Below are 26,401 nucleotides of genomic sequence, written 5' to 3'. Positions count from 1 at the left end.
TCTCAGTCAACAAGTAATGGCCAACATTGTTTTCAGCTATACGAAAATAGAAGTGGTCAGGAAACACTTCTTTTTCCCACCATCAGCAGTTTTGCCCCAAATACTGCACATGTTACTTCACACTCCCATAAGAATTCTGTGCTACCAGAGCACACATAGATTTCTATACAAAGATAAATTGTTCTTGGGTTGTATAAATCAGCTTTCCATTTCTTTCATGCTGTCACTTAAAATTATGGAGGTGGAAGATGGGCTGGCTTAAAACTTTCCATTCCAGGTGAAGTCTCATTGGAACCAGGGAGTTTCAAGTTTGAACAGTGCAGAGCTCACCAGAAAATACTGGCAGGATAATACACCCACAGCGTGGAGGATACAACCAAAGTTTGGGTGTGTGGAAACTGTTTAGAGAGTTGCAATAACATTAAACAAACACAAACAATTATCAGACAAGGGGCTTTGCTAGACAGGACTCTAGCACAGGGAGCGACGTGGGAAGAATTGCCTCTGATTCTGTGTTCCACTTTATGAAAGAACAAATATGTGAACCAAATCCAAATGGAAATGGGAGAGTAGAGACAGGTCTAGGTTGCAAAAACCTCAGCAAAGACAAGAGATTATACCACTGAAAAAAAGGAAGGCTTTTTATCCTCTGACAGCAGAAGAAGCCTAGTAAGAAGTGGACACCTGTTATTTTTTTTTTTTTTTTAATTGAGTAAACGTTTTTTGCAGTCTAAATCCCAAGACGAAAATAATAGGAGGTATTCTGCCTGTTGCATTCATAGTACAGGTGAATTAGTTGTGCAGGTTCCCAGGGTCTAACTTCAAGACAGCCTGGCAAAGCTGTTCCTTGTGAAAGTTGTTCTCTTTCCCATGGGAAATTCCCATGGGAATTCAAGGAAATTCAAACTCTATCAGAAAATAAGAGGAAGACAAAAGCCCTCAACCATTCTTTCTTCCTTTCCAGAACTCCCAAAATATCTAAATTTGAAGTATTTTTAAAGCCACAGCAGATCCAAAGACATTCAGTTTGGAAACCACTATGTTGTCGAGAGGAAAAAGAAATGAAATGCAGTAAGGGAAGGGGATGAAAAAAAGACAACAAGGTTCAGTATAGGACCTATCAGTCACCAGCTAGCACTGGAACATCCTGTGCATTGACAGCTTCTAAAGAAATCAGCTTTTCTGAAACAAAGGTGAGAGAAACCAAGGAAGGGTTAAAAAATAGAGGAAGAAAAAAAAAAAACAAAGGAAAAGAAAAACAAATAGAGAGGGAAAGACATAATTCTCAAATACCAGGAACTTTGCTTCCAAAAAGACATTAAGCAGATATGGACAAATTCTGTATTAAAAAACTGAGACAGCAAAGAGCTTGTATGGCCAGATATTAAGCAACATATGTAGCAAATCGGTCATGCATTAGGAAGTCCCTCAAAACTAACACAGTTCTCAGATTTATTCCAATAGTAAATTTTGACCCCTGGTATTTTTAGCTCTCTGCTGTTTGCTGTTCTAGCAACAATGTGCCTGTAGTTCTGGCAGCAATTCATACTGCAAATACTCCTGCATTAAGAATCCTGTCAGAATTACTGAGCACAGTAGAAATATCATGCCTAATGCTGCACTGTTACACTCAGTAGTGTCACTCCTGCTGTTTCTATGGAGGGCTGGAGTGGACCTACACTGCACAGACATATTATCTTCTCGTTTTCTATCAGCATTTCACACACTCTGGAAAGCCTAGCAAAACCCAATGCATGACGTTGCAGCATTTCTTTGATCTGACCATGCAGCCAGCAGGTCTGACATGTTTGAGCCAGTGCTGTCCCCTGCCTTAATGGGGCAGAATGGTCCTGTACTCCACAGTCCCCTGGTTCTGAGCTTCTCAGCAGCACCCTGTCTTTCCTCTTCTACTTCCCTTCTTCCATCCAAACCATCTCAGAAGATTAAAGGATGAAATCTCTCAGAGCTGTCATGCAAAGGCTACAAAGACACCACTAAAATGTTTTTCAGATAAATAAATAAATAAATAAATGTGTATTGTCAGGAATAGATTTTTAATTTTTTCTTTCCCTCACAAACACTTTCAGTAACTTTCTGGTACATGTGTAGTCTATTAGAAGGATCCTGTAAAGTCATTGCCATTGGGAGAAGAAGGTACTAAACAGCACCCAACTGCAGCAAGGCTGCTACAACTACCGCCTTGCGTATTTACCCATAGAATTCAGTGTATGACTTCCTCTCCACTGGTTTGTGAGAACAAACTAACTCATCTTCCTTTACTATTAGGCCTGTCACATAGTTGTCTGCTCTCTAGTCCATTCTTATTGGGCTTCACATGAGAAAAATACATGACCTCTTTCTACTGCAATAAATCTTTCTTAGCAGGTCTGATTTTAGCCTTTTAAAGCCCCTCTATCTGATCGTGTCATCAAGCCTCTTCCTTATCAGTCTGTTTCATACGATATCTCAGCTCTTCCCAGCCTCAATTCTGCACCCAGCCACTTAGAGCCTTCCTTTCCTCTTCTGAGTTGTGCCAATGACTGAGAAGGGAAGCTGGCAAGTGAGTATGTAACCACCACAAAGCAGGAAGAAAGCAACAATGGAGAAGAAATCCACCCATCCAGCTAAGTTACAAAACCATATTGTTAACCATCCTGCCTCCCTGACCCCATTTGAGTTCCCTTATGAGGAAAGAACAAACTAACTGTTTCCATCCCTGGTGGGGAAGGAAGAGAGAGATATCATTGTTGTTCTGACACTTGGTAAGCACTCACATACAATGCAATGACTATTAATACAAGATCCTAGGCAGGCAGATTAGGACATTCTTCAAAATTTGTTTCACTGTAAGAGAGTAATATGCCAGCCCATCAATGAGCTCTGATCAGGGGCTGAAGATGCATGCAATTCATATGTTAAACTTTCACTGCCAGCATTGAAAGGTTCACTCCTTCCATTCATCCAGTCATCCAACTTATTTCTTAAAATTTCATGCAATGAAGAAGCCTTGCATGCTTGTGCTAGCTTGTGACACCCTAAAAAACAAAACTGCAAAGCCTTTTCTGACATGCCAGCCTGTGAGAGCACTGACATGTGAGAAAGTGTTCAGTCTATAGATGCTCTTTCTGAGTTTCTATGCAGATTTCACTCACTCTCTTTGAGAATTTAAACAGATAATGTCTGGCAGTTCAAGCCAGGCATCCAGTCCTTTTTTGCCTTTTTTTTTTTTAAATGTGTGTGTGCGTGCGGGTGAGTATGATCATTTTAAGTCTTTGTTTACTATTTTTATCAATTAGCAGACAAACTTGGGAGCTAAATCCTCTTTAGAACTAAAGAGGTACAATGGATCTGTGTTGAGGTCCCTAAGCCTGCATCTAAGGACAGAAGTAGAAGACAAGGAACTGGTTTATTTGTAATCCAGATATTCACAATGGAGGTAGTGTTTAAAATATGACAATGAAACCACAAAATGCATCAGTTTTCCTTTTTGTATATGCAGACACCTACATTTTTAAATTTTAAACAGAAGATATGCAAGCATCTGTAAGGCAAAAAAAGCCTTCCAGCAAGGAATTTTTCTTCCTGTTTACCTTTTAGAAAACCCTTATCAGTAGTCTTGCCAACCAGTCAACCAGTCCCAGAAAACCCCTCCAAAAAATCTACCACAAACAGGTAAAAAAAACCTAAATATATTTTTACTACTAGGTAGAAAATGCTGTGCAAATTGAAAGAATACACAATAAATGGTGCGAGGTATAGCAGACCTTTTAAAAAATGTTCCATTTATGACACCACTGGCAAGGGATTCTGATGTCTTGTTTCTTTATATAAAGCTGACAGTATTATTTTTAACTAAAATTTCAAATATGAATCTTAAACAAAGTCACATGGGGACTGTGGATGATAAAGTAACAACAGAATTTTCTAGTATTTTCAAATGCTCTAAATTTTCCTAAGTGATATTAGACTCAACTATGAGAAATTCACAGGACCTTTTATAGAGAATTTATTCATTTGCTCCTTTTGAACAATATTCTCCTGTTGAGAACACAAAACCTGTATTATTTTGGTAAGAAGAACAACCACTTTTTGGCTGCAGATAATGCTAGAAGTTTACAATGTTGTGCTTTCTTTTATGCACACATTCTTTTCTTACATACTGGGGGACAAAAGAGGATCCTGTAATATCATCTCCTTCTACAGCTACTTACATCTATAAGATACCAGATATATCTGTGGAGTCTGTCCTTTACCTTCTCTTCTCAGTATTAGATCTCAGAAAATTGTCAAGTAACGTATTTCAAGCTATTTATCAGTTTTGGCCTTTGCATAAACATGATGGTTACAGGCCAATTGTGCACACTCGTGATATATTTCGTTAAAGAAAAAACATGTTGCTGTATTGATCATCACTAGGTGACCTTTTTTAACACTTCTGTTAAGTCCAGAGGAATATTCTTCTATGAAGAAAAAGAAATTAGATTTATTTAAAGCCATCCTTAGTATTAGAAAGAGAGCATCAAAGCTGACTAATCTAAATAGCATCTATCAACTATCTTTCCTCTTACTGACTCACAAAAATAAGAGCCTCCAGGCTGTTCTAAACCCTGTTCTAAAGCTGTTACTTTGCCAATATTTTCCTTACTCTGCTAGCTGGCCCCCAGTACTATTGAGCTTGAATCTGTTTTTTCATGGTGTTCCCAGGAACTGAGCAAGAGGGCTTATGCCAATCTGTCTTTTCCTGATCTCTCTTTCCAGGCAGTCTGGCCAAGCAACACAGAAGAGATGGCACCATATCTTCATGTTTGTGCCCACACAGCCAGGACAATCAGTTAGCTTTAGCATCTACTTTAGTTTTCAGAGCTTTGCTGGCATCCCTGTAAGTGAAATTACTCTGGGTAGTTTATACACCTATCATGTGTGATGCCTAAAGTTTAAAAATGTGCTCATTTACTAAACTGACAGTTGTGTAAATGGCTTCCAAATAGACAAAAAAAAAAAAAAATTAGGAAACTGCACAGCTATTTTGGTGTTCCATCTTTGTTCACAGTTTGCAAATAAAAGCCTAGACTGGTTGCTACTATAAAAGCAAACAGACTGTTGAGTAAATATTTTGCATTTTCCACTTCTTTTTTATCAGTGCATATTATTGATTGCTAAGTAGTATCAGTTGTGTGGGCACAAATATTACCTATTGGTGAAGCATATAGTCTTGATGGAATTATGGGGTTTTTTCCCCCTGCTCTTTCCTATTTTTTTTTTCTCCACTTAAGCAGCTTTTCTTCTCTGAAGATCACCAGATAGCAATCTACTCATAAGCAGCCAAAAGATGCCCTAGATAAAAGATTTGGGTTATGATTCACAACGTGTGCAATGAATATACTATTCAGAACATTCTTCACTGAGACCATTGTATTGCAGATTCATTTTGCAACACAGGTATATGATGAATATAACAATTATCAGAATCATACTGAATGAGGTTTCTTATTTACCCATCATTCAAAACAAAAAATCTACCAAAAAATTAACATCAAAGTAGGAAAATTTAGAATTGTGAATGTATTGGTTTGTTGGGTCTGCTCCAGAAAGGCTAAGAAATGATCCCAAGAAGTACAATATTCATTACTGAACTTGACTAGTAAAACCATAGCACTGTATTATTATCAATCTTTCCAAGGCCAGAGAGAGAACTTAGACCAGAACATGGCACTAAGGAGATCTAGGTCTGGGTCTGAAAGCAAGTTGGGAAAGAAACAGTACTGCTTAACAAATGAAAGACAGCCAGCACAGCTCATACAAAAACAGCAGCAACCAAGAGGGATGCAGACAGGCCAGACATATTTTAACAGCTGAATCATAAAGTACGTGAGAAGAAGTGAACAATTGAATCTCCTAGTCATGGCCAGATTGGCTCCAGGGTCCATCCAACTGTAATATGTTCTGTGGTGGAGCACAGCAAGTTACAGGTACTGCTGCAGTCTCCCTGGCACACGAGCCAAACTACTGACAGCAGTAGTAATTATTATTATTTCATTCACATGTACAAATGGTTTTCAGTTCAATGCAGGACAAGAAATGCAATGGTGACCTTTCAGGCAGACATTCTGAGTAAGGGGTGATCTAAGTTTGCATTCAGTCACATCACTTATTAAAATATAGTACAAGACTCATGATTATTAAAGTGTTTATTGAGTCTGAATTAGAACTGCAGTAATTATTTATGTAAGAAATAGAACTCTTGTAGATGTACTTTGTACATCTACAAGTACCAATTGGGTAAGGGAATATATATGTTTAAATTAAAGACTGCAACTATAATTTTGGACTTTCTTTTTCATTAAAAAAGCAAAATAACATCTTCGCTCTACAAATAAATTCTTCTAAATCAATAATCAGTCCAAGTGATTCCATAAATCACCTTGGGATGACATGCTGTAGCAATAACCAGAAACAAAGGGAATGTCACAGAGACAGAAAAGTCACTCCAGTCTTTTTCTTACCTCACCAGCAGAATTTTAACAAGGAGATTGTACAATTCATCAGTACCTCTTCCTGGACTATAGACAGCCAATCAGGTCTGTGGTACCATTTTTTAGGGCTTTTATTTTTATTTTTAGGGCTTTGTTTAGTGTCAATTTGATGATGCTGCTGATTATTATTATTATTACTACTATAATACAATTACATTGTGCTATGAAACTACAATGTTTTCAAAACATAGTAACAAGAATCTGAAACATATGTTGATGTTGATATGTACTAGTGTGCCTTCAACATTTAATTACTGATACTTCATTAAAAAATGTCAACAGTCCAAAATGGGGTTAGTTAATGGCATAGACTGATGGATAAAAGTACAACCTCAAAACCAAGAATTTTTACACCAGACCAATAATGGAAGTTAATGATTTCCCCAAATTTTCCTTGAAACATGTCTCAAAATACACTGCCCATTGTTCCTTTCCCTTTTACAGGCACCTAGATTTCACAACATGCTAGCCATGGTCCGACATGTATAAGCAGAAACTCAAAAAGTAAGGTAAGAAGTAAGTAGTACTCAAAAATCTTTGAGGAAAGTTTAGACAGTAGAAGTATTTAGATCTTATGGGTTTTTTTAACAGAAGCCATGCTTTGGTACTCAGTGTGGAGTAGATTGAGGAATAGCACAATAATTATGAAACTATTACATGAAATAGTAACAGAAGTTTATGGGTTGTTTTTTGGGTTTTTTTTGTTTTACAATTTTAGTAGAATTTAGTAGGCCATGATTGAAAAAAAAAGATATAGCTATTTCATAGAATCATAAAAAAGGTTGCCTTGGAACATTCCAATCCCCTATCATGGGCAGGAGCAATTTTCACTAGACTAGGTTGCTTACAGCCCCATCCAACTTGGCCTCAGACACTTTTAGGGATGGGGCACCCACAACCTCTCTGTTCCAGCACATTACCACCCTCACAGGGAAGAATTTCTTCCTCATACCTAATCTCAATCTGCCCTCTTTCACTTTAAAGCCATTCCTCCTTGTCTTATCACTACATACCCTTGTAAAAAGTCCCTCTCCAGCTCTCTTGCAGGCCCACTTTGGGTACTGAAAGGCTGCAATAAGGTCACCCCAGAACCTCCTCTTCTCAGGCTGAACAACCTTCTCTCAGTCTTTCTTCAGCCTTTCCTTTCCTATTTAAACTTTTCTGAGCCTTACCTTTCCTGTTTAGAAGAGATCAAGTTGTAAAGTTGTGTGAGTTCCATTTGAGAAAGAAGTAATATCAAAAAAAATCTATACACTACAAGTTTATGTATACCAAACTAGACATTACCAATTATTATGCACAAGGTTATGTATAGTGATGATAGTAACAGAAATATTTAAGAAGAGTGATTCTAAAATGGGAACTTAGAAAGGGACAATGACAGGTATAAAACTTTACATGAAATTTGGTACTTGATTTTAGAAGAGTATCCAAACTCAGACCAACCAAGGCCAAGTAATGAAAAGTGAAAATATTAAGCTCTGAAAATATACCATTGTTCAGATGCATTTTTATGTGTTTTTGATGCTTTTATATCTATTTCATTAGCTGTATTCCAAGAGAATAAGGTTTACATAAAAAGCTTTCCAGTGTTTTTTTAATTATGTGAGTTCCTTCAGATCCCCTGCAGTAGCATTAAAATTTAACCATTTCTTGTTCCTAATCTAAAAAGAAGTAAGCCAAATTAATATTGGTAATTAATACAACACAGCATAGTTAATACAACACTGGCATTGATGTTGGCTCCTCGCTCAAAAGAGTTACTCAAAAACTAAACACAACACATGAATGATAGGATTTTCCAAGACATTCTAAGACATTTGTTCTGTTTTATTGTTGTGAATTACTTCACTTAAAATATGCAAGACGTCTAATGGAAGAAAACAACTTTACAGACAAAAATATGACAAGACTGGGGAGGCAGTTGTAATGTACTCTGCAAGACGTGGTGCATGTTCCTCTCAGGATGTGGAACAACCTGGGGACACAACGTGATGGAGGAGAGAGGAGGGCGCCAAAGGAGAGATGAAGCAAGAGAACTTGCAAAAACTGAACATTAACTGAAGGAACCATTTGGAATTACTTCAAAGACAGACCATGAGACTCTGCAGACACCACCATCTGTCACATACTTCTAAAGATTTGAACTCTCAAGGGGCTACTTCCTGCAAGACATGAACATCTTCACAGAAGAGATTAGAGATACATCATGAACCATCTCATCCTGACTATTTATCATGATAAACCTGCCAAGTGCATTAAATTTGCATAAAAGGATGCGGTCACCTTTAATAAGCCACCTATTTCTTGATTTCTCAGTGACAAAAACTGAATTGAAGCACATTCTGTAAGAGTGCTAGAACTAATCATTGAGGGGGCAATCTTTCACAGAGCTGCCACCCTATGATCTAGCTCCAAGATCTTGTAAATGTGCTTTTTCATTCATAGCATTAAGTTTCAGTTACTAGGTATTACAACATAGTGCATCTCTCTAAATGAATGAGAAATGTCAATTTAAACTTGTAAAACAGTAAGTCTCTCTTACAATGTCACTTAAAGGGAAAAACCCACAACACTGGCATTCTGAATGATAATCATTTGTGTATTCATTGCAGTTCCCTGTATCAGCAATGTAGGTTCTGTGTGAAACTTCATCAAATTTCATTCTTCTTAAAGTTTTTCTGCTGATGTATCTAACATTTTTATGTGTACTTGTGACAAGACCCAAAGGGAAATCCTGAAGGTTATTCAAATCTGTGCAACCTAGTTAACATTCGTTGATAAATAATAGATTAGCTTTCCATGGGTTACTACTTCAGTATAGTTTTTGAGATACATCCTAAGCAAGTTTTAAATGTAGCTCATAAAGGTAATACAGCTAAACTAACTATATCATCTTTGCTACAGGTTATTATCTAACTTTGAACTTACATGTCAGGCCACAAGAAATTTCAAAATGTCCTTTTAGAGACGCTGTATGTTACACCAGGAAACCCTTTTGCTTTTACTGTTCCCTTTGGGTTAGTAATGTCTATAAAAATGGTATTTAAACATTTGCCTGTTCATGGTCACTCAGACTAGTATGTTTGCTGGAAAGTCACTTCTGAAATCCTATCCCTTCCTAAAGCTAACACTATTTACTGTATCATTTTCCCATTTCCCTGAATCCAAAAGTAAAGTAAAGAATGGAAAATTCTGGTAAAACTCACTAAAGGAAGCATACCTTGAAAGCACCTGTTCTCTGAAAGAATGAATCCTTTTTCCTTCCTGTTCCCCAAAGTGACATGGTTTCCAGTTAATTCTTTCCAGATGCTATTTTCAGAGTCTTTAGTGATATCAGCAAGCCAGACAAAATCCCAAATACATTTCACAGGAGTATTTCTTCAGGATGGAAGAGGCTTGGCCTCAGCTGAGGGACCACTACCTGGTACTGCACTTCTCTTTCCATCAGCCACTATAAATAGGACTTACAGTCTTCCTCAGTAATGCCTGTGTTGCTCCAGGTTCATTAACCCAGACTACAAGACCTCCCCCTTCCAGTGACTGGTCCCAGTGAGAACAGGGTACAATTACTTGCTGGTGGCCAACTGGAGCTCTACCTGCAGCTCTGGCTGTCGCTGCCAAGGATTCCCAATGCTGTCCATGCAGCCACCTGGAGCCTGCGGCCGGCAGTGCTGCCATACTGCAGCCTGCCCTCTGCCAGCACCTTCTTAACGAGAGCAGCCCACACAATTCTGCAGCTTAGCAATCAAATGCATTGGCTGAAGAAGGAGCAAGGCAGAAAGGTGCATTTAGAAAGCATCGAGAGTCTGCAGGCCCAGACGTTTCGGCCCCAACTGTTGCCTCACTCAGGCAAGGATGTTGCCTTTGAGGCACAGAGCTGTCCTGTGGAAAACCTGACTGCCTCCCATTCAGGCCTTTCCTTAACTGACCTCTGAAAAAGCACAGTAGCTGCACTACCTGTTGTACATAGGTCAGTCGCTACATTTACAATCCTCTAGGAACTATGGCGACAGAGCATCTCAGAGCATCTCAACCCCCTATCCTGCACCCCAGGACTCCAGAGGAGCACAGGAGAGTGGAGCAGATTTAGCAGAGTTTGTGGAAACATCCCGAGCCCCTGGCCTAATAGCCTCTTTCCCAGTGCAAAGGCAAGCTAATAACCAAACACACTGCCCTCTGAAGAGGGTGTGGGCAGGGGAGTATTTGACAGCAGCAAAAACTCCACGCCATCACCTACCACTGAAGATGCAGCAAGGTTGCACCTCAACTGCATAGCATATAAAAGGGAGATAAATGCAAGGATGAAGCATTTTCTGCAAGAAGCCTTGTGAAAATTGAAGAGTCTTATCTTTGGGAAGAACTTGGTAAAGTCTTTGTGTCACCACAATAAATAGACAAACTCACGTTCACCCCAGTCATCGCATTCCTTGCGATTCCTCTGCAATTCCATGGTAGGGTCCCAGCTTTCCAGCCCAAATCACTTCTTGCAACTCTTTGTGTTGTGAGAGCTTTCTTTAATGGATTCATGCTCAAAGTGTAAAAGCCAAGCAGCCATGCACACTTCAATATTTAAAAGCATAAATAAAAATCTTAATAGATCCCAGATGTTTCATTTCCTCCAGCCCTTGTCAGTGATTGAGTTGGTGCTGATGTAGATGATTTTTTTTAAGATCAGTGGTCAGTTTGACGCTGAAAAAGCTTTAGATGTCTGGGAATTTTAAATGCAATTCCTAGAAATAAATAAATCATTAAGTACAACTGTGAATACAAGCGGCTCTTATTTTGTAAACTTTATGACCTGAAATGCACCCACAGGTTTTAAATACAACTGAGTGTGAAACAGACAGTAACATTTTGTCAAGATATATAAAACCTTGTAGGTATAATTATTTCAATCTCATTTTCTTAACAAAAGAACTCAAAGATTCATAGAAATAACAAACTGAAAGAATCCATACTTTATATGCTGCTGATGATATTGAAGCTAATGGAGAACTTGCTATTTATTTGAGCAGAGCTCAGATTTGCTAGCTGCATCCATTTTTCACTTATTAAACCAGCAAGTTACCATTTACCATGCCAAGCAAATAAAGCACTATACAGAAAGAATGTCTACAAAAAGCTGCTGAGCCCAGTCACTCAGGTCACACTGCCACACACAAGTTTCCAAATGCAGTGAGCAGCTCGGTTCTCCCTTTCTTATTTTTACTGGTAGAACTCCTTAGTCTCCCAAACGGGGGTGGGGGCCATAGGGAGGAGGCTGAAGCTCATATTTAGCTTGTACAGACCCATGATGTGTGCGCTTGATGTCGTAAAAATGCTGTAAGTCTGCCAGGTCAGCAGCCACAAACCCCAAATGCTGCCAGTTGCAGGCTGAGCAGACACTGAAAGGCTATGAATTTCATTTTATCATCCTTCTCCTCCCCACTAAAGCAGTAGAAGCTAGCAGCTGCTGGAGAAAAAAGACTAGAAACTATTAACTATGGATGTCCAGGATTTAGTTTTGACCAGAATTAGAATAACTCCAATGACAAATCTTGCAAAATTTGTTTTTATGAATATGGCTAGCAATGTAGGCTTTGTAGTCCACTTTTAAAGAGTGTCAATAAGCTCAGCTAAATTATGTACTTCTTTCAGCCTGCCAGATCTACCTACTGTTCTTCTAATTTATGAGCCATACATTTCTCTCCAGCTAAATTTCTGATTGAGAAAAACTTCATTCAATTTCTGTTATTTGTTTTGCTACACAATACTCCTCATAATGAGTGCTGCTTGCTCTTAACCAAGCTTTCTATTATACTTTTTTTGTGAAAATTTTTTGTGAAATTTTAAGTGCAAGCATAATACAAGTCCCTGAACATGCAGTTTTATTAGTAGAACCAACTATGGACAACACTGAAAAGCTGAATATTTCCAGTCTTTTTCGTAAATACATTAGAATGGATAGGTTCCACAAAACCAAGTTTTTGCTGTTCCAGTTTCTGCACCTTGTTCTAGCACCCTCATATACAGGACTCAATTCTCATTTCATTGACTTAAAGAGGAAATCTTTGCATGGGATGAGGGGCTGCAGGTACAAGATCAAACTGATGCAAACCTAGGAGGCTTCTAAAAGGGAAAAATAATCTTTTTTTTTTTTTTTTTTATCACAACAGCACCACTGGCCTACAAATTATGTTATTTGCAATTGTGCATCTGTGCACCATCAATCTCCAAGGAAGAGAAAGACTGCTGGGCTGAGGTCTCAATTTATGTTTCTCAGTTGACTCTTATAATCACACACAGTGTTCTCAACCTCAGTGCAGTTATTCTGGTAACAAAATTTGCACACCAGGTGGGTTTATCCAAGTTCCCATGGTCCTAATAGTTTCATATACTTCCTAATAATAATCTTGACAATTATATAGGTAACTGTATTTCTCAAAAGCCACCTTCAGTGATTGGGAGAGTTCTTTCCCCTCAACAAGAAAAAATATTTTGATAAAGTAGCTAGTATATGCCTATAATAAAAAATGGCAAAAAAATGCAATTTTAAAATTTCCCCCTTTTTTGACGCTGCATTTAAATGTGGCATTAAATAAAGCTAAGGGAATTCTGGGGTCTACAAGTGTTGAAAGGTGCCAAAATAGCATGGACACAGAGCAGGATCCACTGACAAGGATTCCTTGGTCCTGCAACACTGCAATCTGGATAAAACATTAATATTCATACTCTAGACTGTGACTAGAAAGAAGGCTGGAGCTCTGTGCAATGGTGGGCCTAACCCAGCAGAGGTGCAGCGAACTGGTTCACTGCCTTATTGAAATTCAGTCCATCTAATTGATACTGCAGAAGGCAGCAGCATAATGAAACAGAGCAGAGATCACTTCAGTAGTTTTATCAATCTATGCTCCCCTGCTCCTGACTAATATATAACCCCACACAGGACTTCACTCTTTTCAACTTTAAGCAATCCTAGGAATGGTTTAAGTTTCTATAATATGGTAACCATTAAGATATTTCTATTAGATCACCATTCAGAAATGTATCAAGACTCTGACTACCTTCATTTGTGTAACACCAAAAATGCACTGGTTTTGCTTAAGGTAGTCCAGTTTCTTTCAAAATGACAATTTAAACAGCACCTTTTCCTCAGACCCAGAATAAAATACTTATAACTACCTCACATATTTGTGAGAAAATACAGGTAACGTCTGTTAAAAAGCTAAATCCATTAGACTCTGGTTAGTTTTGGTACTGTAAGTAGTCTCCAAAAGGCAACAGATGTGGGGACGGGGGAGGGGGAAGTTGATTTTGTCTTTTTAATATTCAAAGTGGGTCTGGGTCTGTTCTCACTGGCTAATTAAATCAGTAGAGTGCAAACAATAAAAGAAAAAATAAGTGTTGCCTTTCTTCCCTAGAACAACCTCCCTGATTCATCTATACTTATTACAAGAACTTAATTTATTACCAGATTTGGCAATATTCCCTCCTGGAATCATCGTGAAATAATATACATATTCCACAGCACCAGTTCCCATCAGAAAGAATACACTTGTCCTGTAGAATTTAATGGTTTTTTCACTATTAAGAAAATACAGGCTTAGAATGAGCTTCTTTGATTGACATGAAACAACTGAAGAATCAGACTTAAAAAGCAATAGATTTAATAACAATATCAGATTTGCAAATCAACCAGCAGAATGCTGCCTTAAATATATTTGTAGTTGTTTGGCAAAGCCAGTAGATTTGCACGAGTGTGCTGAATTACTTGAGAAGTAACAAAATGTGTTAATAACATTAAACAGTCATCTTCCAAGAACTTAGACTATTACAGTACTTTCTAGTCAGACAATTCTTTTTAGTGCATAAATACATGCAATATCAACTAATTTATTTTTATTTATGACATTAAAATTACAATGGTAGATATAGATTTGGGGTTGAAAGTATTTGAAAATATTTTAACTACTATTATTTTACTACTTTTAGGTGGTAGCCTTTAGTTACAATACACAGCACAGTAATAAAAACATGCTGCAGATACATACCAGAACTCCACTGTTCCAGCACTGTACAAGGACAGAGAAGGTAGTCCCAGCCACAAGAACTTTATAGTAAAGGTGCATATCATGAAGATAAGGTAGTATGACCATCAGTAACCACCTAATTTTATGAGCATAAAGCTCAGCAAAGGATCGGTACACCTGTGCATGAAATAACGCACACCCTGAGTCTTGGGCTGCTGTGGTGTCCCACACCATCAAGTTAAATGAAAGTTTGGGCACATTTGTCTATGTGCTATGTTTAAGTGACAGCACTGTGGATATACCTGAAGGGACAAGAGAGGGATGCAGACCCTTTGCATCATACGGGTGTATTCAGCAATAAGATGTTGTATGGCAGCAGAAGGCAACTATTTCAGCCCAGTTGGTGCCTAGATTTTGAAAACATCAGAGACAAGAAAATTGCTATAGTTATGAGATATAATGCAACATAATGCAAATGCTCAGGACCATCATGGAAGAAAACATGGACATGCTTGTTTGAAGATGTAACAAGTGATAACCAATACACTAGTACGGTATTGTGAGGTCCTGAGCATTTGTAAATGCAAGGTTCTTTCTAAGCTCCATGCACTATTGGCCTAATTTTAAGTTTAATGGTAATTTCTCAGCAAAATGCAACTTCATTGTAGTTAATGAACTAGCCACAGAAGAAACAGTGATCTATTTAACCCCAGATTCACGGCTGTATGGAGTTACATGCTCATTGCCAAGAGCTTACTATAACTTAGTTGAAGCTACTGTTTAGCTACCATTTAAAACATGCTTAGTATCAAGAAGTACTCTGGACCCTTCAAGCATTCTGGTTAACCAAATTAGTGGTCTCAAACAAACAAACAAATAAATAAATAAAATAAAACTCTGTACTTCATCCAAAACCAGTGCTTCTTCATGCAAACTGACTGATGAGAGAACACCAAAGCCATGGAGGCAATAGCAGCAGGTCAGACTTAGCAAAATGATGCCTCAGCTTCCGTCCGCCACTTAGAAGTAAAATACATGCTATAAAGACACAAACAGAAATGAGCCCACTAACACCTAATTTAACTGTATCTTGAAAACATAGTATAGTAACCCAGCAAAGAGATTTCTGTTGGTATTTGTATGAAAGGACATTTGTCAATACTCATTAACCTCTGGCTTTTACCTGTTAGTTTTCTGAAAGATGCTTGTGTTGCTTCACGAGCCACAAGGTGTCACAGTGGCTCAAGTGGTAGGATTCTTGTCAGTCTAGACACGCAGGTTGTGGCTTCAGGTTACATAGCAGTACTAACACCGCTCTGTACAAGGAAGTCTGTGCTACACTACACATTTAGAAGTGCAGCCCTTTGTATGCAACTATCAACCAAGGTGCAACTCGGTTGCCTTGAGATGTTTTTTATGTGGGCATTAAATAACCTTACAGCACTGTCAGGGAAGAGAAGTACTTGGTGCATGAGCATCTTGACCAATCTTTTTACTTTGCATTATTAACCCTGCCAGTGTTAGGAAGTACTGAAAAAAGTTGAGCTAATCATTCATATTAAAAAAAATTAAGAATTCCACTTTGTTCTGCCAAGGGTTTCTAGGAATTAGTATCAATTTATTTGAATGCACGAATTATTCAATTTTAAGACATATTTTTGCTCTTCTTTCATAACAGGAAGTGTGCTATAAGCATGTAGTGTTCTGCTAAGACTATATATTGTAGTTGGTCATATATTGTGCGTTACTGTTTTGCATCTTTGACTGGATGAGCACAGATGGAGCTAGAGCTTAAAATGCCAGGAAGCTTAGAAAATTTTTACCATTTTTCTAATGTAACTGCACACTAAGCAGCGTTCCGTTCCATGAAAAAATTATGCACATACATCATATTTACTGACTTGTAATTTTCCCATTGCAACCAGCCATTGTTATTAATTTGCTTTACATTCATACACCAGTCAGTCCTCACTGCAAATCAATCAGAGATTCTTCTCTTGTGTATTTAATTTCTAAGTATCATGGTTCTATCTGGAAGGTAAGCTCAAAACAGGAAACACTGCCTCTCAGCTTAGCCAGTATAAAATAAGCAAATTCTTTCAGTAATGGTTAATAAATTGAAATTTGCATTCTGCAATTATTTGTAAGGATAAAACTCCATTGATCAAACATTCACAGAAAAGCATAAAGAGCACGAACACAGCCAAAGCAAATTCACTGCTAAACTCAAGTGAATTGTCACGGAAATTTTTCATGTAGTATTTGTTGCACTCAGGTAATGAGCATTTACCCAGTGTGTTGGCTTTTCATGTCCCATTATTCATGCCAACACATTCATTAAAATGGGCCTATGCTATTTAACATAATCAGCAGTGTGCATAGGTGTGGCCTTCAAAGAGTTATTACCACAGTTTACAGGCATGCTGTTCATAAATACAAGCAGAACCCCAGTCAGTGCAAAACACCAAGCTTCCAAAAAAACATATGGTAATTTTTGCTGCGTAAAATGGATAGATGCACTATATAATGCATAATTGCATCACATTATATCTGAACTTCTAATTGCTTAAAATGATACTTCAAATCACATCAACAACATTATTACCTAATTACCCTAAGGGTTAACTGATATTCCAGTGATTAAGTCTAGGTAGAAGCAATAGAAGTATTGTATTGGCTTCATCCACTACTGCAAAAGGTATGGTTGCAAATGCTCATCTCAAATCCATATTCCGTGAATGTTTCCAGCATCTTGGTATGGGGGAAAAAAGGTGGAGAAGTAAGCGCCAAAAGGAAGGAGGTCCCTCTTGCAACATGCTGAACAACAGGAATTATTTTATTTGCTCTAAAGGAACTATTAAATAGCAGTCTTTTCCTTCAACATCATTTTGATGTAAAATAGAGTAACATGGTAACATTAATGGTACTTCAACTGGCTACAAGAATTACAGAAGCTGGTGAGTGCTATTAATCTGAAAAGGCAAGAAGGCAAGTTACTATCAGAATGTGGGGGAGTAAAACAGTTGCAGGCCTTTGTCCACTGCCAAATGACCCATGCATGAGACTTTTGTAAACTGTAGGAATAAAACATAGCATTCTAGGTGTGAGGCATTTCATTTTCCTTTTTTCCACTTATTAAAGACTGTCCTGGTTGCAAACCTAGAGGCAAAGCAGGTGTCATGCCTGCCTTGGCCACCTCACCCTGGAGCATGTCTAGTCCACAGAAGATGGTTAGAAATGCAGGTGCTGCTGATTAAGGGATGAAGTATGCTGAATGTGCTTCAGCATAAGAAGAAATAAAATGAAAAAGTTTCACTCTATTTTCCTGTTTTCTGAGCACTTTCTTCTCTTCACCTAACTATTGTATTTAAAGATTTAGAATATTTGTTTTTTTGCATAATGTAGTCATTAATATCTCAGAAATCTCTTTGTAACCTGCTCTAGGACAGATGGCAGCTATTTGTCTGATAAAATCTTCTGCTAATGGCTAAGGCAAAACTACACAACTGGAACAAAAATCACAATAAGGTACATAAAATACTTCAAATGCACAATGTGCTAAAAGTCAATTTTTCAATTTAGTACTTTAGAAAATAATCTAATAAAAATGTAGTTAGGAAAAAACAAATTTGAAAGTCCAAAAGGAAAGTAAAAATAGTCCACTGCCCATGTAATGTAAGACTGCACATATTAATGCTCAAACATGTACATTTAGTTTTAGGATTTAGTTTTTTCTTTTAGTATTGAGTAGGTATTTAGTTTTTCAAGAATAAGCCAAGAGATCTATGATTCAATCTGTTCTTGAGTCTGCTTTAACCAGGAGGTTCCAAATATGATCACTTTCATGCACACATAATGTTTCTTTGTCCTTTGAATGCAACAGATAAGGTCATTCAGCCAGGCAATTATTTCAGATGTTCTAGTCTGCAGCTAGCAGTTGGGTAAAATGCATGGGATCTAGACACATACTGAATCTCCTTTATGTGAGTAATCTGATGTCAAAATTATACCCCTCCCCTTTTTAACACATACAAATGATGCTCCTGCTCAGCTAACTAGGCTTGGCAAGCTTAGATTCAGGGAAGATGGATATCAACAGGTACTGCAGATCACGTGTGACAGATTTACAGCAACGTTCCAATTCATTAGGTGCTCTGTAGGATGCAAACTATTTGGTTTGCAGCTGACTGGGCAGTAGATTTAAGGACATTTATAAACCTATGTAAAGCTATGGGCTTTACTGCATCAGTTCTGAGTTTGCCATTCTGCTCTGGACAAGCATTTGAACATGAAAACTGACAACAGAGAGACCTCAGGGAGAAGTTCTAGTGTCATACTTTTGTTTTGTCTGTAGTTATCACAGTTCTTTGCAAAGAAGTAGTCTGCTGTACTCAAGTCTCATGCTTCAACCCAAACCATTCTGTGATCTGTGATTCAAGTCTGCATGCTGAGGATGGGAACACCCCATGGCCAGAAGCTTCAACATGGGCATGCCTCGACAATACTGTAAAACATCAAGGTGATACCAAGCCAACCTAAGTCTCACAGAGAGGACAGCCTGTTGCTGTAAAATTTATGGCCTTTGCAAAGACTCTTCAGTACCAACAACTCTCAAATCCTGAAGAGGTGATAGGTTTAGAAACACACCAAGTCCTACTTCATGTTTATTTCTGAAAAGGTCTCATTTTTCCAGAGCAGCTGGTTTTTCACTAACCTTTTAAGGCATGAAAGTACTGGAGCTGTTTACAGAGGTATCAGCTGTTCCCACACGGAGGTTTAAGTTCTGCAGGTAGGTCTAGCTGATTCTCTGTTACCTTAGAAGTACCAAGTGGACTATTCAGCCTAGATCAATAATTTACAGGTTTTAGTTTGGTTACTGTCAGAATTTCAGAGAGAAGGCACTTTATGGTCAGAATACTGTTTCTATCACATTGTGGTTCACAGCCAAGCCCCTCTAAACTAAAGAACATACCAGGGAAAAGAAAGAAACAGGCCTAGGAGAGAAGATTTTAGCCAGGGGTTCAGGGATGTTTCTTTCACTACTAATTTTGTCCGATAAATAAGACCATTGAGAATGGTCCTGCACTATCACAGTCTTTTTTGGAGACTAATCATCAGCCTCTTCAGGACAACCTTGTTCCTGCCACGATCAACCCTCTAAGGCATCAAGTAGCCCAGCAACAACTTCTGGAAAAGAGTACCTGGCAAAAGTGGGGATCTATCCTGACTTGTTTGCACAAAACAGTGCAGGAAAGAAGGCTCTTCTTGTGGAGGAAACAACTGAACAAAGTATCAGCATGGCTGAAACTTGTGTTTATAGTATATATGCAATTTCTGGCAAACAGATGCAAAAAAATACCATTTGAAGTAAGAAGTCCAGCTAAAAATTACTGCAAAGAGTTTAGCAATCTTACCCCTTTTTAAACACAGAAAATGCATATACCAAACCCAAATTATTTTCTTTTTTTATCTGATCTAGCAGTCTTACTGCAGGCAAAAACTCCAGCTTAAATAAGAGCACAGGACTCGCTCCTTGTTATGATCTCTATTTTGTCTTTTCTCACTAACCAGCAGCTTCTATTTTTGAGACTGGATCTGCATAGTGAATCTTGTTTACATCAGGGAAAGATGAAGTCTAAGGGTTTTTCTAAGTGGATTTATGGCTTAAAGCATACAGGAAAAAAAAAAGAAGAGTTGAAAAGGTTTCAACTCAAAAGGTAGAAAATTATCTAGTAAGCACCAGAGTGATTGCAGGAGAGACCCATTCTTACACTTTTGCACTCTTTCTCCACCCTCACCAGCCCCTGCCCCCAGATGAAGCATGCGTGCAGTTTCCATTCTATTATATGACTTTTTTAGGGGGGAGGGTGGGCAGCGGCAGCAAGATATCCATGATTATAAGCTAAGGATCAACATGTAAAGGAAGTGGAGTATTTTTTTCCTCCCCTGGCCTCATAAGAATTGTTAGTTTGTAACAATTTTAATTGAAAGCAGCTGCAACTGAAATTTTTTTAACGGATAAAAACATGTATGAAATAAAAGAAAATCAGTAAAAAGAGCTTTGAATCCATTCTGAAGTCAGTGTCTGCCTAAAGGCATTCAAGGGTTTCCTTTTAACACTGACCTTTTAGTTTCAGCAAAGCATGGTTCATAAGTACTCTCAAAATACTTTACTCATGTTCCTAGAATTGCTATGTATTAGTGTATTTGTGGGTGAAAGAGTATTTCCTCAAAATTACTTTGAGACAGAAGTTTATGTGTTTTCCCCTCAACAAAACAAACTCATTGGACAAACTCAGACTTATGTACACAATATGAGAGATCTGTTTGCCATACTAAGTTGCTAGGCGAACAAATGTGATGTCACAACATAGATTTTTATGACTAATCTATTAAAAATGCATCAGGAAGAAGAAAATTATTTCATCAGATAGCAATGTGAGGAAGAAAAATAAGAGACTTTCATTAAACTGCAGAAAATTTGTTTTGCTTTGATTTGCTTTAAATATTTGGTTGTGTGTGAACGTCTGTGTAAGCTTCCAGTTCATTTAGCAGCTTTTAAATAATCATAACACCCTCCTTTATCTTCCTTTTAATTTTCATTATATATTTTTCCATCATGAAATCTTTGTTAAATTCACTATACAGTTTAATAGGAATTTAATATCATTTGATTAAGCTGATTGTCTTTAAAACAAATATGCTACTAATCAAGGTCTCTAGTCACCCTTAAAACACTGCTTTCTTAGCCAGAGGGAAAGCTGTTTCGCATCCAATGGTGATGTAAAGCATAATCTCTTGTAGTGACAGAAAGACATACAGGTGAATTTAATGAATTGTGATACACAAAACTTCTAACAATACAGGGGACTAAATAAACAAGTGAAAGGCTTGATACATTTCTTTGATTTGATTACTACAATAAAGCAATGCCTCAAACTTTAAACTGTCAGCAACTTTAAGTGATCTATTCACAGCACACTGTAATGTTACTGAATAATTATATACAAGATATAATCACCTTTTTTTCTTTTAAGTGTAAGCAATTTCAAATGATTAAAAATTAGAATAGAAAAGGATTTACAACATCAAAGAGGAAAAGAGGTTCCTTTTTAAACACCAGGTTTATGAAAAACAGAGACATTTACCTATGCTGTGCGTTGCTACCTAAAACTTCAGAAACTGCTGATCGTGCCACAACAGGATTCCTTCTTGAAATGTTAAAACTAACACAGATATAAAAATATTAATATCAACTGAGTATGAGTTGGAATGGAAATGAAATCCTGAAAACCACACACAGAGAAAGGAAACAGCTGCATTTTGTTTAACAAGAAGTTAATCAACTATGAGAGAAGTAAGCAAGATTTATCTTTATATCTGCCAAAGATTATTAAACATTTAAATATTCATTTTACTTTAAATAGGGATTGTTGATGCATTACAAAATGGCACTGGATGCTCCCCAAGTATTACTAAGAAAGCAAGTATTAATTTAGAAAAAAGTATTATCACATTAGATTTCTTTGAACAACTTTTAAGGAAGGTACAGTTTTCCTGTGCACTGTTTAATAACTCAGACTCCCTAATTTACTTTAGATCACATAAGAATTAGCTAGGGGGTGGACTTTTGCCAGTGCTTACATCATAAAACCACCCCCTGCCTGGGTGTGATTGGAATTCTTCGCCTAAGACTGACCCTGAATTTAGAAAGGCAGTTGTAGGTTCTGTCTGAGGAGCCCAGAAAGTTATAAGAAGTTTGGAGAGCAAAAGTTTGCACATCAAGCACAAGCTAAAGCTGCTAATTCTTTACTTTCATGACTTCCATGTCTTCCTACAGAAAACAAGAACAACAGAGATAGTGATGCTGCATCTAAATGACCTTTCTTTATCACTCTGTACTTTGTCTGCTTAATACATCGAGCACATCCTTTACACTGACTGTTACTCCCTTCCATCCAATGCTGACAGAAACTGGAGTGGAAGCAGTGGATTTCCCAGGAAGGGTCCCCAAGCCATGAGCCATTTTGAGGACCCTTCTACCTCCCCCAACATACCATGGACCCTGCTGCTGGGAGAGTGGGAGTAGGGATGACGTTTATTGTTGTATCCCCCAATGGTGTTTCTACCAGCTCATTGACATTTTTTGGTTGGTTGGTTTTTGGCTGTTTTTTGTTGTTTTTTTTTAATAATGTCTCATCTACCTTCAAGCTTTGGAGAACTACAATGGGAAGAGAGAGAAAGCAGACATGACATACCGATACTCCTTCCATAGCCTCTCCATCCATCCTCTGTACAACTTTATTAAATTATGTATGTTTTGCTCTGCCTTGAAACTTCCACCTCTGCAAGGGACAGTAGAGAATCTGGCTCTAGAGGGTTACTAAGAACATTTTTATTTTTTATGAAACCAGAAAAATCCCAAAGGCTTTCCATGGATATATTTGGGATAACGGCTGTAGTTTCCCACTTTTTTTTAATGCATCCTCTTTTGCCACTGTCTCTCTGCACAAGTTGGGTCTATGTGGAATCTGACAGCTTGCTACCCCCAGTCTTTTGGAGAGTTTCTTTGTAATTCCTTTCGCCTTAAGCTGCTTTGCCTGTGCTCACCTACCCCCTGGGGCTCGCAGAGCACAAGCAGCCTCCTTCAGAGACCAGTGCCTACATTATTCCAGAGACTGCCTGAAGAGAAACGTTCAGGCAGCAAGCCTGTATCACCCAGAGCACAAGCACATTCCTTCCATGACATACAGGGCTCTGGATTCAAAAAATTCAGAGCTAGTTATATATGCTAGTTATATGCCCCAGAAGGCTTCACCTACCAATCCCAAACATGATTGAAAGTGCAAAAAATTAATGTGAAACTTCCACTTCTGACCTGCCCAAGAAGCCAGCATTACTCTTTACAGAATGTCCAAACCTAGCCACTCTAGTGTCCCAGGAAACTAGCTTAATATTTTTTTTTATTTGTTTATTATGGAGATGTTTTAATTGGAAGATGAATGAGATGAACTGAAGCTAGCTAGAAAACACATTTCAATGAACAACAATGCTTACAGCACAGAGCTCATAAACTAAAAAAAACCAGAGAAGCAGAATGTAAACACTGAACAATCACAAAGCAAAAGAATTTTTATTCTGAGCAAATAAAGAAATGCTGGAACATAAGGCCTTCATTAACTAAATACTGTCTGTCAAAGTAAAATGTGGCTGAAACCTAGCAAGGCACTCCTATCAAGAAAGAGTGGGTTATTGCTTTTTTGCCCACAACAATCCATCTGAATTTGCACAGTAAAAACTGCAATTAAAGGTGCTGAAGTTTAATTCAGCACACCTCAGCAACGAAGGAGGGAAAAGTTGTTTCACAAGTCCCTCAAAAACTTTTCTAGTGTAACATACATAAAGGAGCTACAATCAGGAACTGGTCAATTATTAAAAGTACCACTTAAATAATATGAAAAAATGCTAAGTTAGCACTGACAGCTTTTAGAGCAGGTTGCATATAAAAACCTGAAGAAATCATTCAGCAATACATATTTGCTCTTCTCACTTGAAAAATCTATTAGTTATTACATGAATATGTACAGGAATGCAAGGAACAGAGTCGCAAGACACAAACAAGCAGTAGCAAACAAACCCCACCAACTCCCTCATTCTACATGGCAGCAACCCTCTGCAGCTTGGGGCAAAACTGACAAACACTTGCCATGATTTTGGGAGCAAAGAGCTGCCTGGAGTTTTTAGCCAGCACAAAGTGTATTCCCAATTACTCCCCAGCAACGTCTCAAGGCTGGCAGTGGGAACAGTGATAGAGAAGCAGTTACCCCGTGGCGGTACCCAATCAGAAAGCAGGTCACATCTCGTTAGCTGTATCATATACATTAAACGTCACAGATTCTCCATGGCTGAGCTGACAATTCAGGCATGTGTGTTTTATTTTATGATAACCTCATGTTATCTTAAAGAATCACAATACAACAAACAGATCAACCTGAGATCCTTCACCACACTGCGTGTCACAAACCTGGCAGATATTTGCCACTACGTAAAGCTGTTTACTATAAAAGAGTCATACTTTTTAAAAGTCTTTTCAGGGCATCACTAATAAACTACTATGAAAAATTGCAGCACCATGAATGTTTGCTGCACAAACATAGACACATGAACAGAAATGCTGCCTGATTCACTTTCACTTCAGCAGACTTGAAAAGTGTGCTTTACTTAACCACGTAAATAACAAGATGCAGCCCCCACTATTTATTTTGTTATTTTTTTTAATGACAAAAGAATTTCCCCCTCCCATTCAGTATGCTCTTTGCAGTGGCTGATCTGGATTTCAAAGCCAGGGTGTATAAACCACTAACACATTTTACAAAGCATAACCAACAGTGAATGTAGTTTACGTTACTGGGTACTTTTGACAGCTATATGATAAAGTAGTGAACTGACCAGCTCTCTTCTAAAAGCAACAGCATTCGAAATGTAAACACAAATTTCTCTCGTTGGTTGTCCCAAACATGTGTTCTTTAAGAGTAGCCTAGGAATAAGTTTTTAAAACTCCGCTCTTCTTTTCAGTTATCATCCATTTTTCATTTTAACGAGTTTACAGAACAAAACCAAAGAAATGTTCGTCTCTCCCCCTAAACCTGCAACGTTCCAGAATTAATTTTGTGCAAAAGCCGAAGCAATACTTTGCAATATTACAGCTGCAAATGCCAGCAGGACAGATCCTGAGCAAACAACACACTAAAGCAAAGAAATTTCCTAAGACCAGCCTTATAATCAATCCTGAAGTGCTGTACTGTAATTTCATGATTTCAGCCTAAGCTGATATCTCCTCAAAGAGTTGCTCTGCGTGGAAACATAATGAGGGATTACCCAATTAAACTACTAAATTAATTAGGGTTCATGCCTGCATATACTGTACTGTCTAATGGGACGCTTCAGCTGGAATTCGGGCAGAAACCTACCACGGTCCATGCACAGGAAAACAAGGCTGGGGGACTTACCTCCGTCCGCGACTGCAGCCTCTTGTTCATTTCATATATTCGGTACTCTGGTTGCACCATGTATGGTGTGTGTCTCCTATAAAATGGGCCAAAAGGAGAAGAATAGAAAGGGTCATGTGGTGTGCTGGACATCTTGCCTGCTTGCAGAGATTCAAGCTACACAGAGTATCATCAACATCCATACAGAGCACATGGGCTGTGTGTTCTTCACAGTACAAAGTAGCGGCGCGCACACACACACACACATCCAGGCTGCACGCACTGGCTGGGGACTGCTGTGGGAGCCCGCTCCGGCGGAGACGGGCGGGGGGTGGGGGGAGCGGGAGCGCACAGGCTCCAGACACGGAGAGGGAGGCTGGATAGCTTCAGGCACCGCCGCTCGGTTTTAAAGCAGCAGTTTCTGGAGGGGTCATTTCCTGTCCGCGCTGCCGACTAGTTCAGAAATGCCATCCCCCCCCCCCCCCCCGCCTCTCCGCCTGGCAGCGGTGCGGGCTGGGGTTCGCTGTCCCCCCGCAGGCCCCCGCCGGAGCCGCGGCGGGCTCGTTAGCATATAGGTGGTTTAAAAGCTGCCTGAGCCAATCACCCCGCGGGTAATGTCAGAAATGTGATTACTACAAAATACATAAACACAGGCCACGGCCATCCCGCCGCGGGCGGCCGGCGCTTCCCCCGCGCCCGACGGCTCCCGCAGCGCCCGCTGCCCGCCCGGGGCGGCCGCTCCGCGCTGCCCGGGCCGGGGGCCGCACCCGGGGCACGGCAGGGGGGGCGGCCGGCACAAAGAAATAACCCCGCACGCCGCACTTCACACAATGGAGAGCGCTCGGATGCCAGCCGCAGAAAGCCCCCG

General features: G+C 38.8%; 1 protein-coding gene across 10 annotated transcripts in view; it reads right to left on the bottom strand.

Moving 5' to 3' along the window:
- Positions 1 to 25,987, bottom strand: part of LDB2 (LIM domain binding 2) — a 212,981-nt gene extending 186,994 nt beyond the window's left edge. For 2 of the 10 annotated variants that reach the window (XM_015625283.3, XM_015625285.3), the window contains exon 1: positions 25,555 to 25,986. In XM_015625283.3, coding sequence (XP_015480769.1) covers positions 25,555 to 25,686 — 132 coding nt within the window. In that variant the 5' untranslated portion in view covers positions 25,687 to 25,986. Of the gene's footprint in view, positions 1 to 25,554 lie in introns of all 10 variants that reach the window. The other 8 variants (XM_015625286.2, XM_015625287.3, XM_015625281.3 and 5 more) reach the window with 7 other exon arrangements.
- Positions 25,988 to 26,401: the final 414 nt, after the last annotated feature.

The sequence above is a fragment of the Parus major genome, chromosome 4 (genome assembly GCF_001522545.3).
Source record: "Parus major isolate Abel chromosome 4, Parus_major1.1, whole genome shotgun sequence".
NCBI classification, from domain to species: domain Eukaryota; kingdom Metazoa; phylum Chordata; class Aves; order Passeriformes; family Paridae; genus Parus; species Parus major.
The sequence above is the reverse complement of the archived record's forward strand: the minus strand, read 5'-3'. Positions and strand labels throughout refer to the sequence as shown.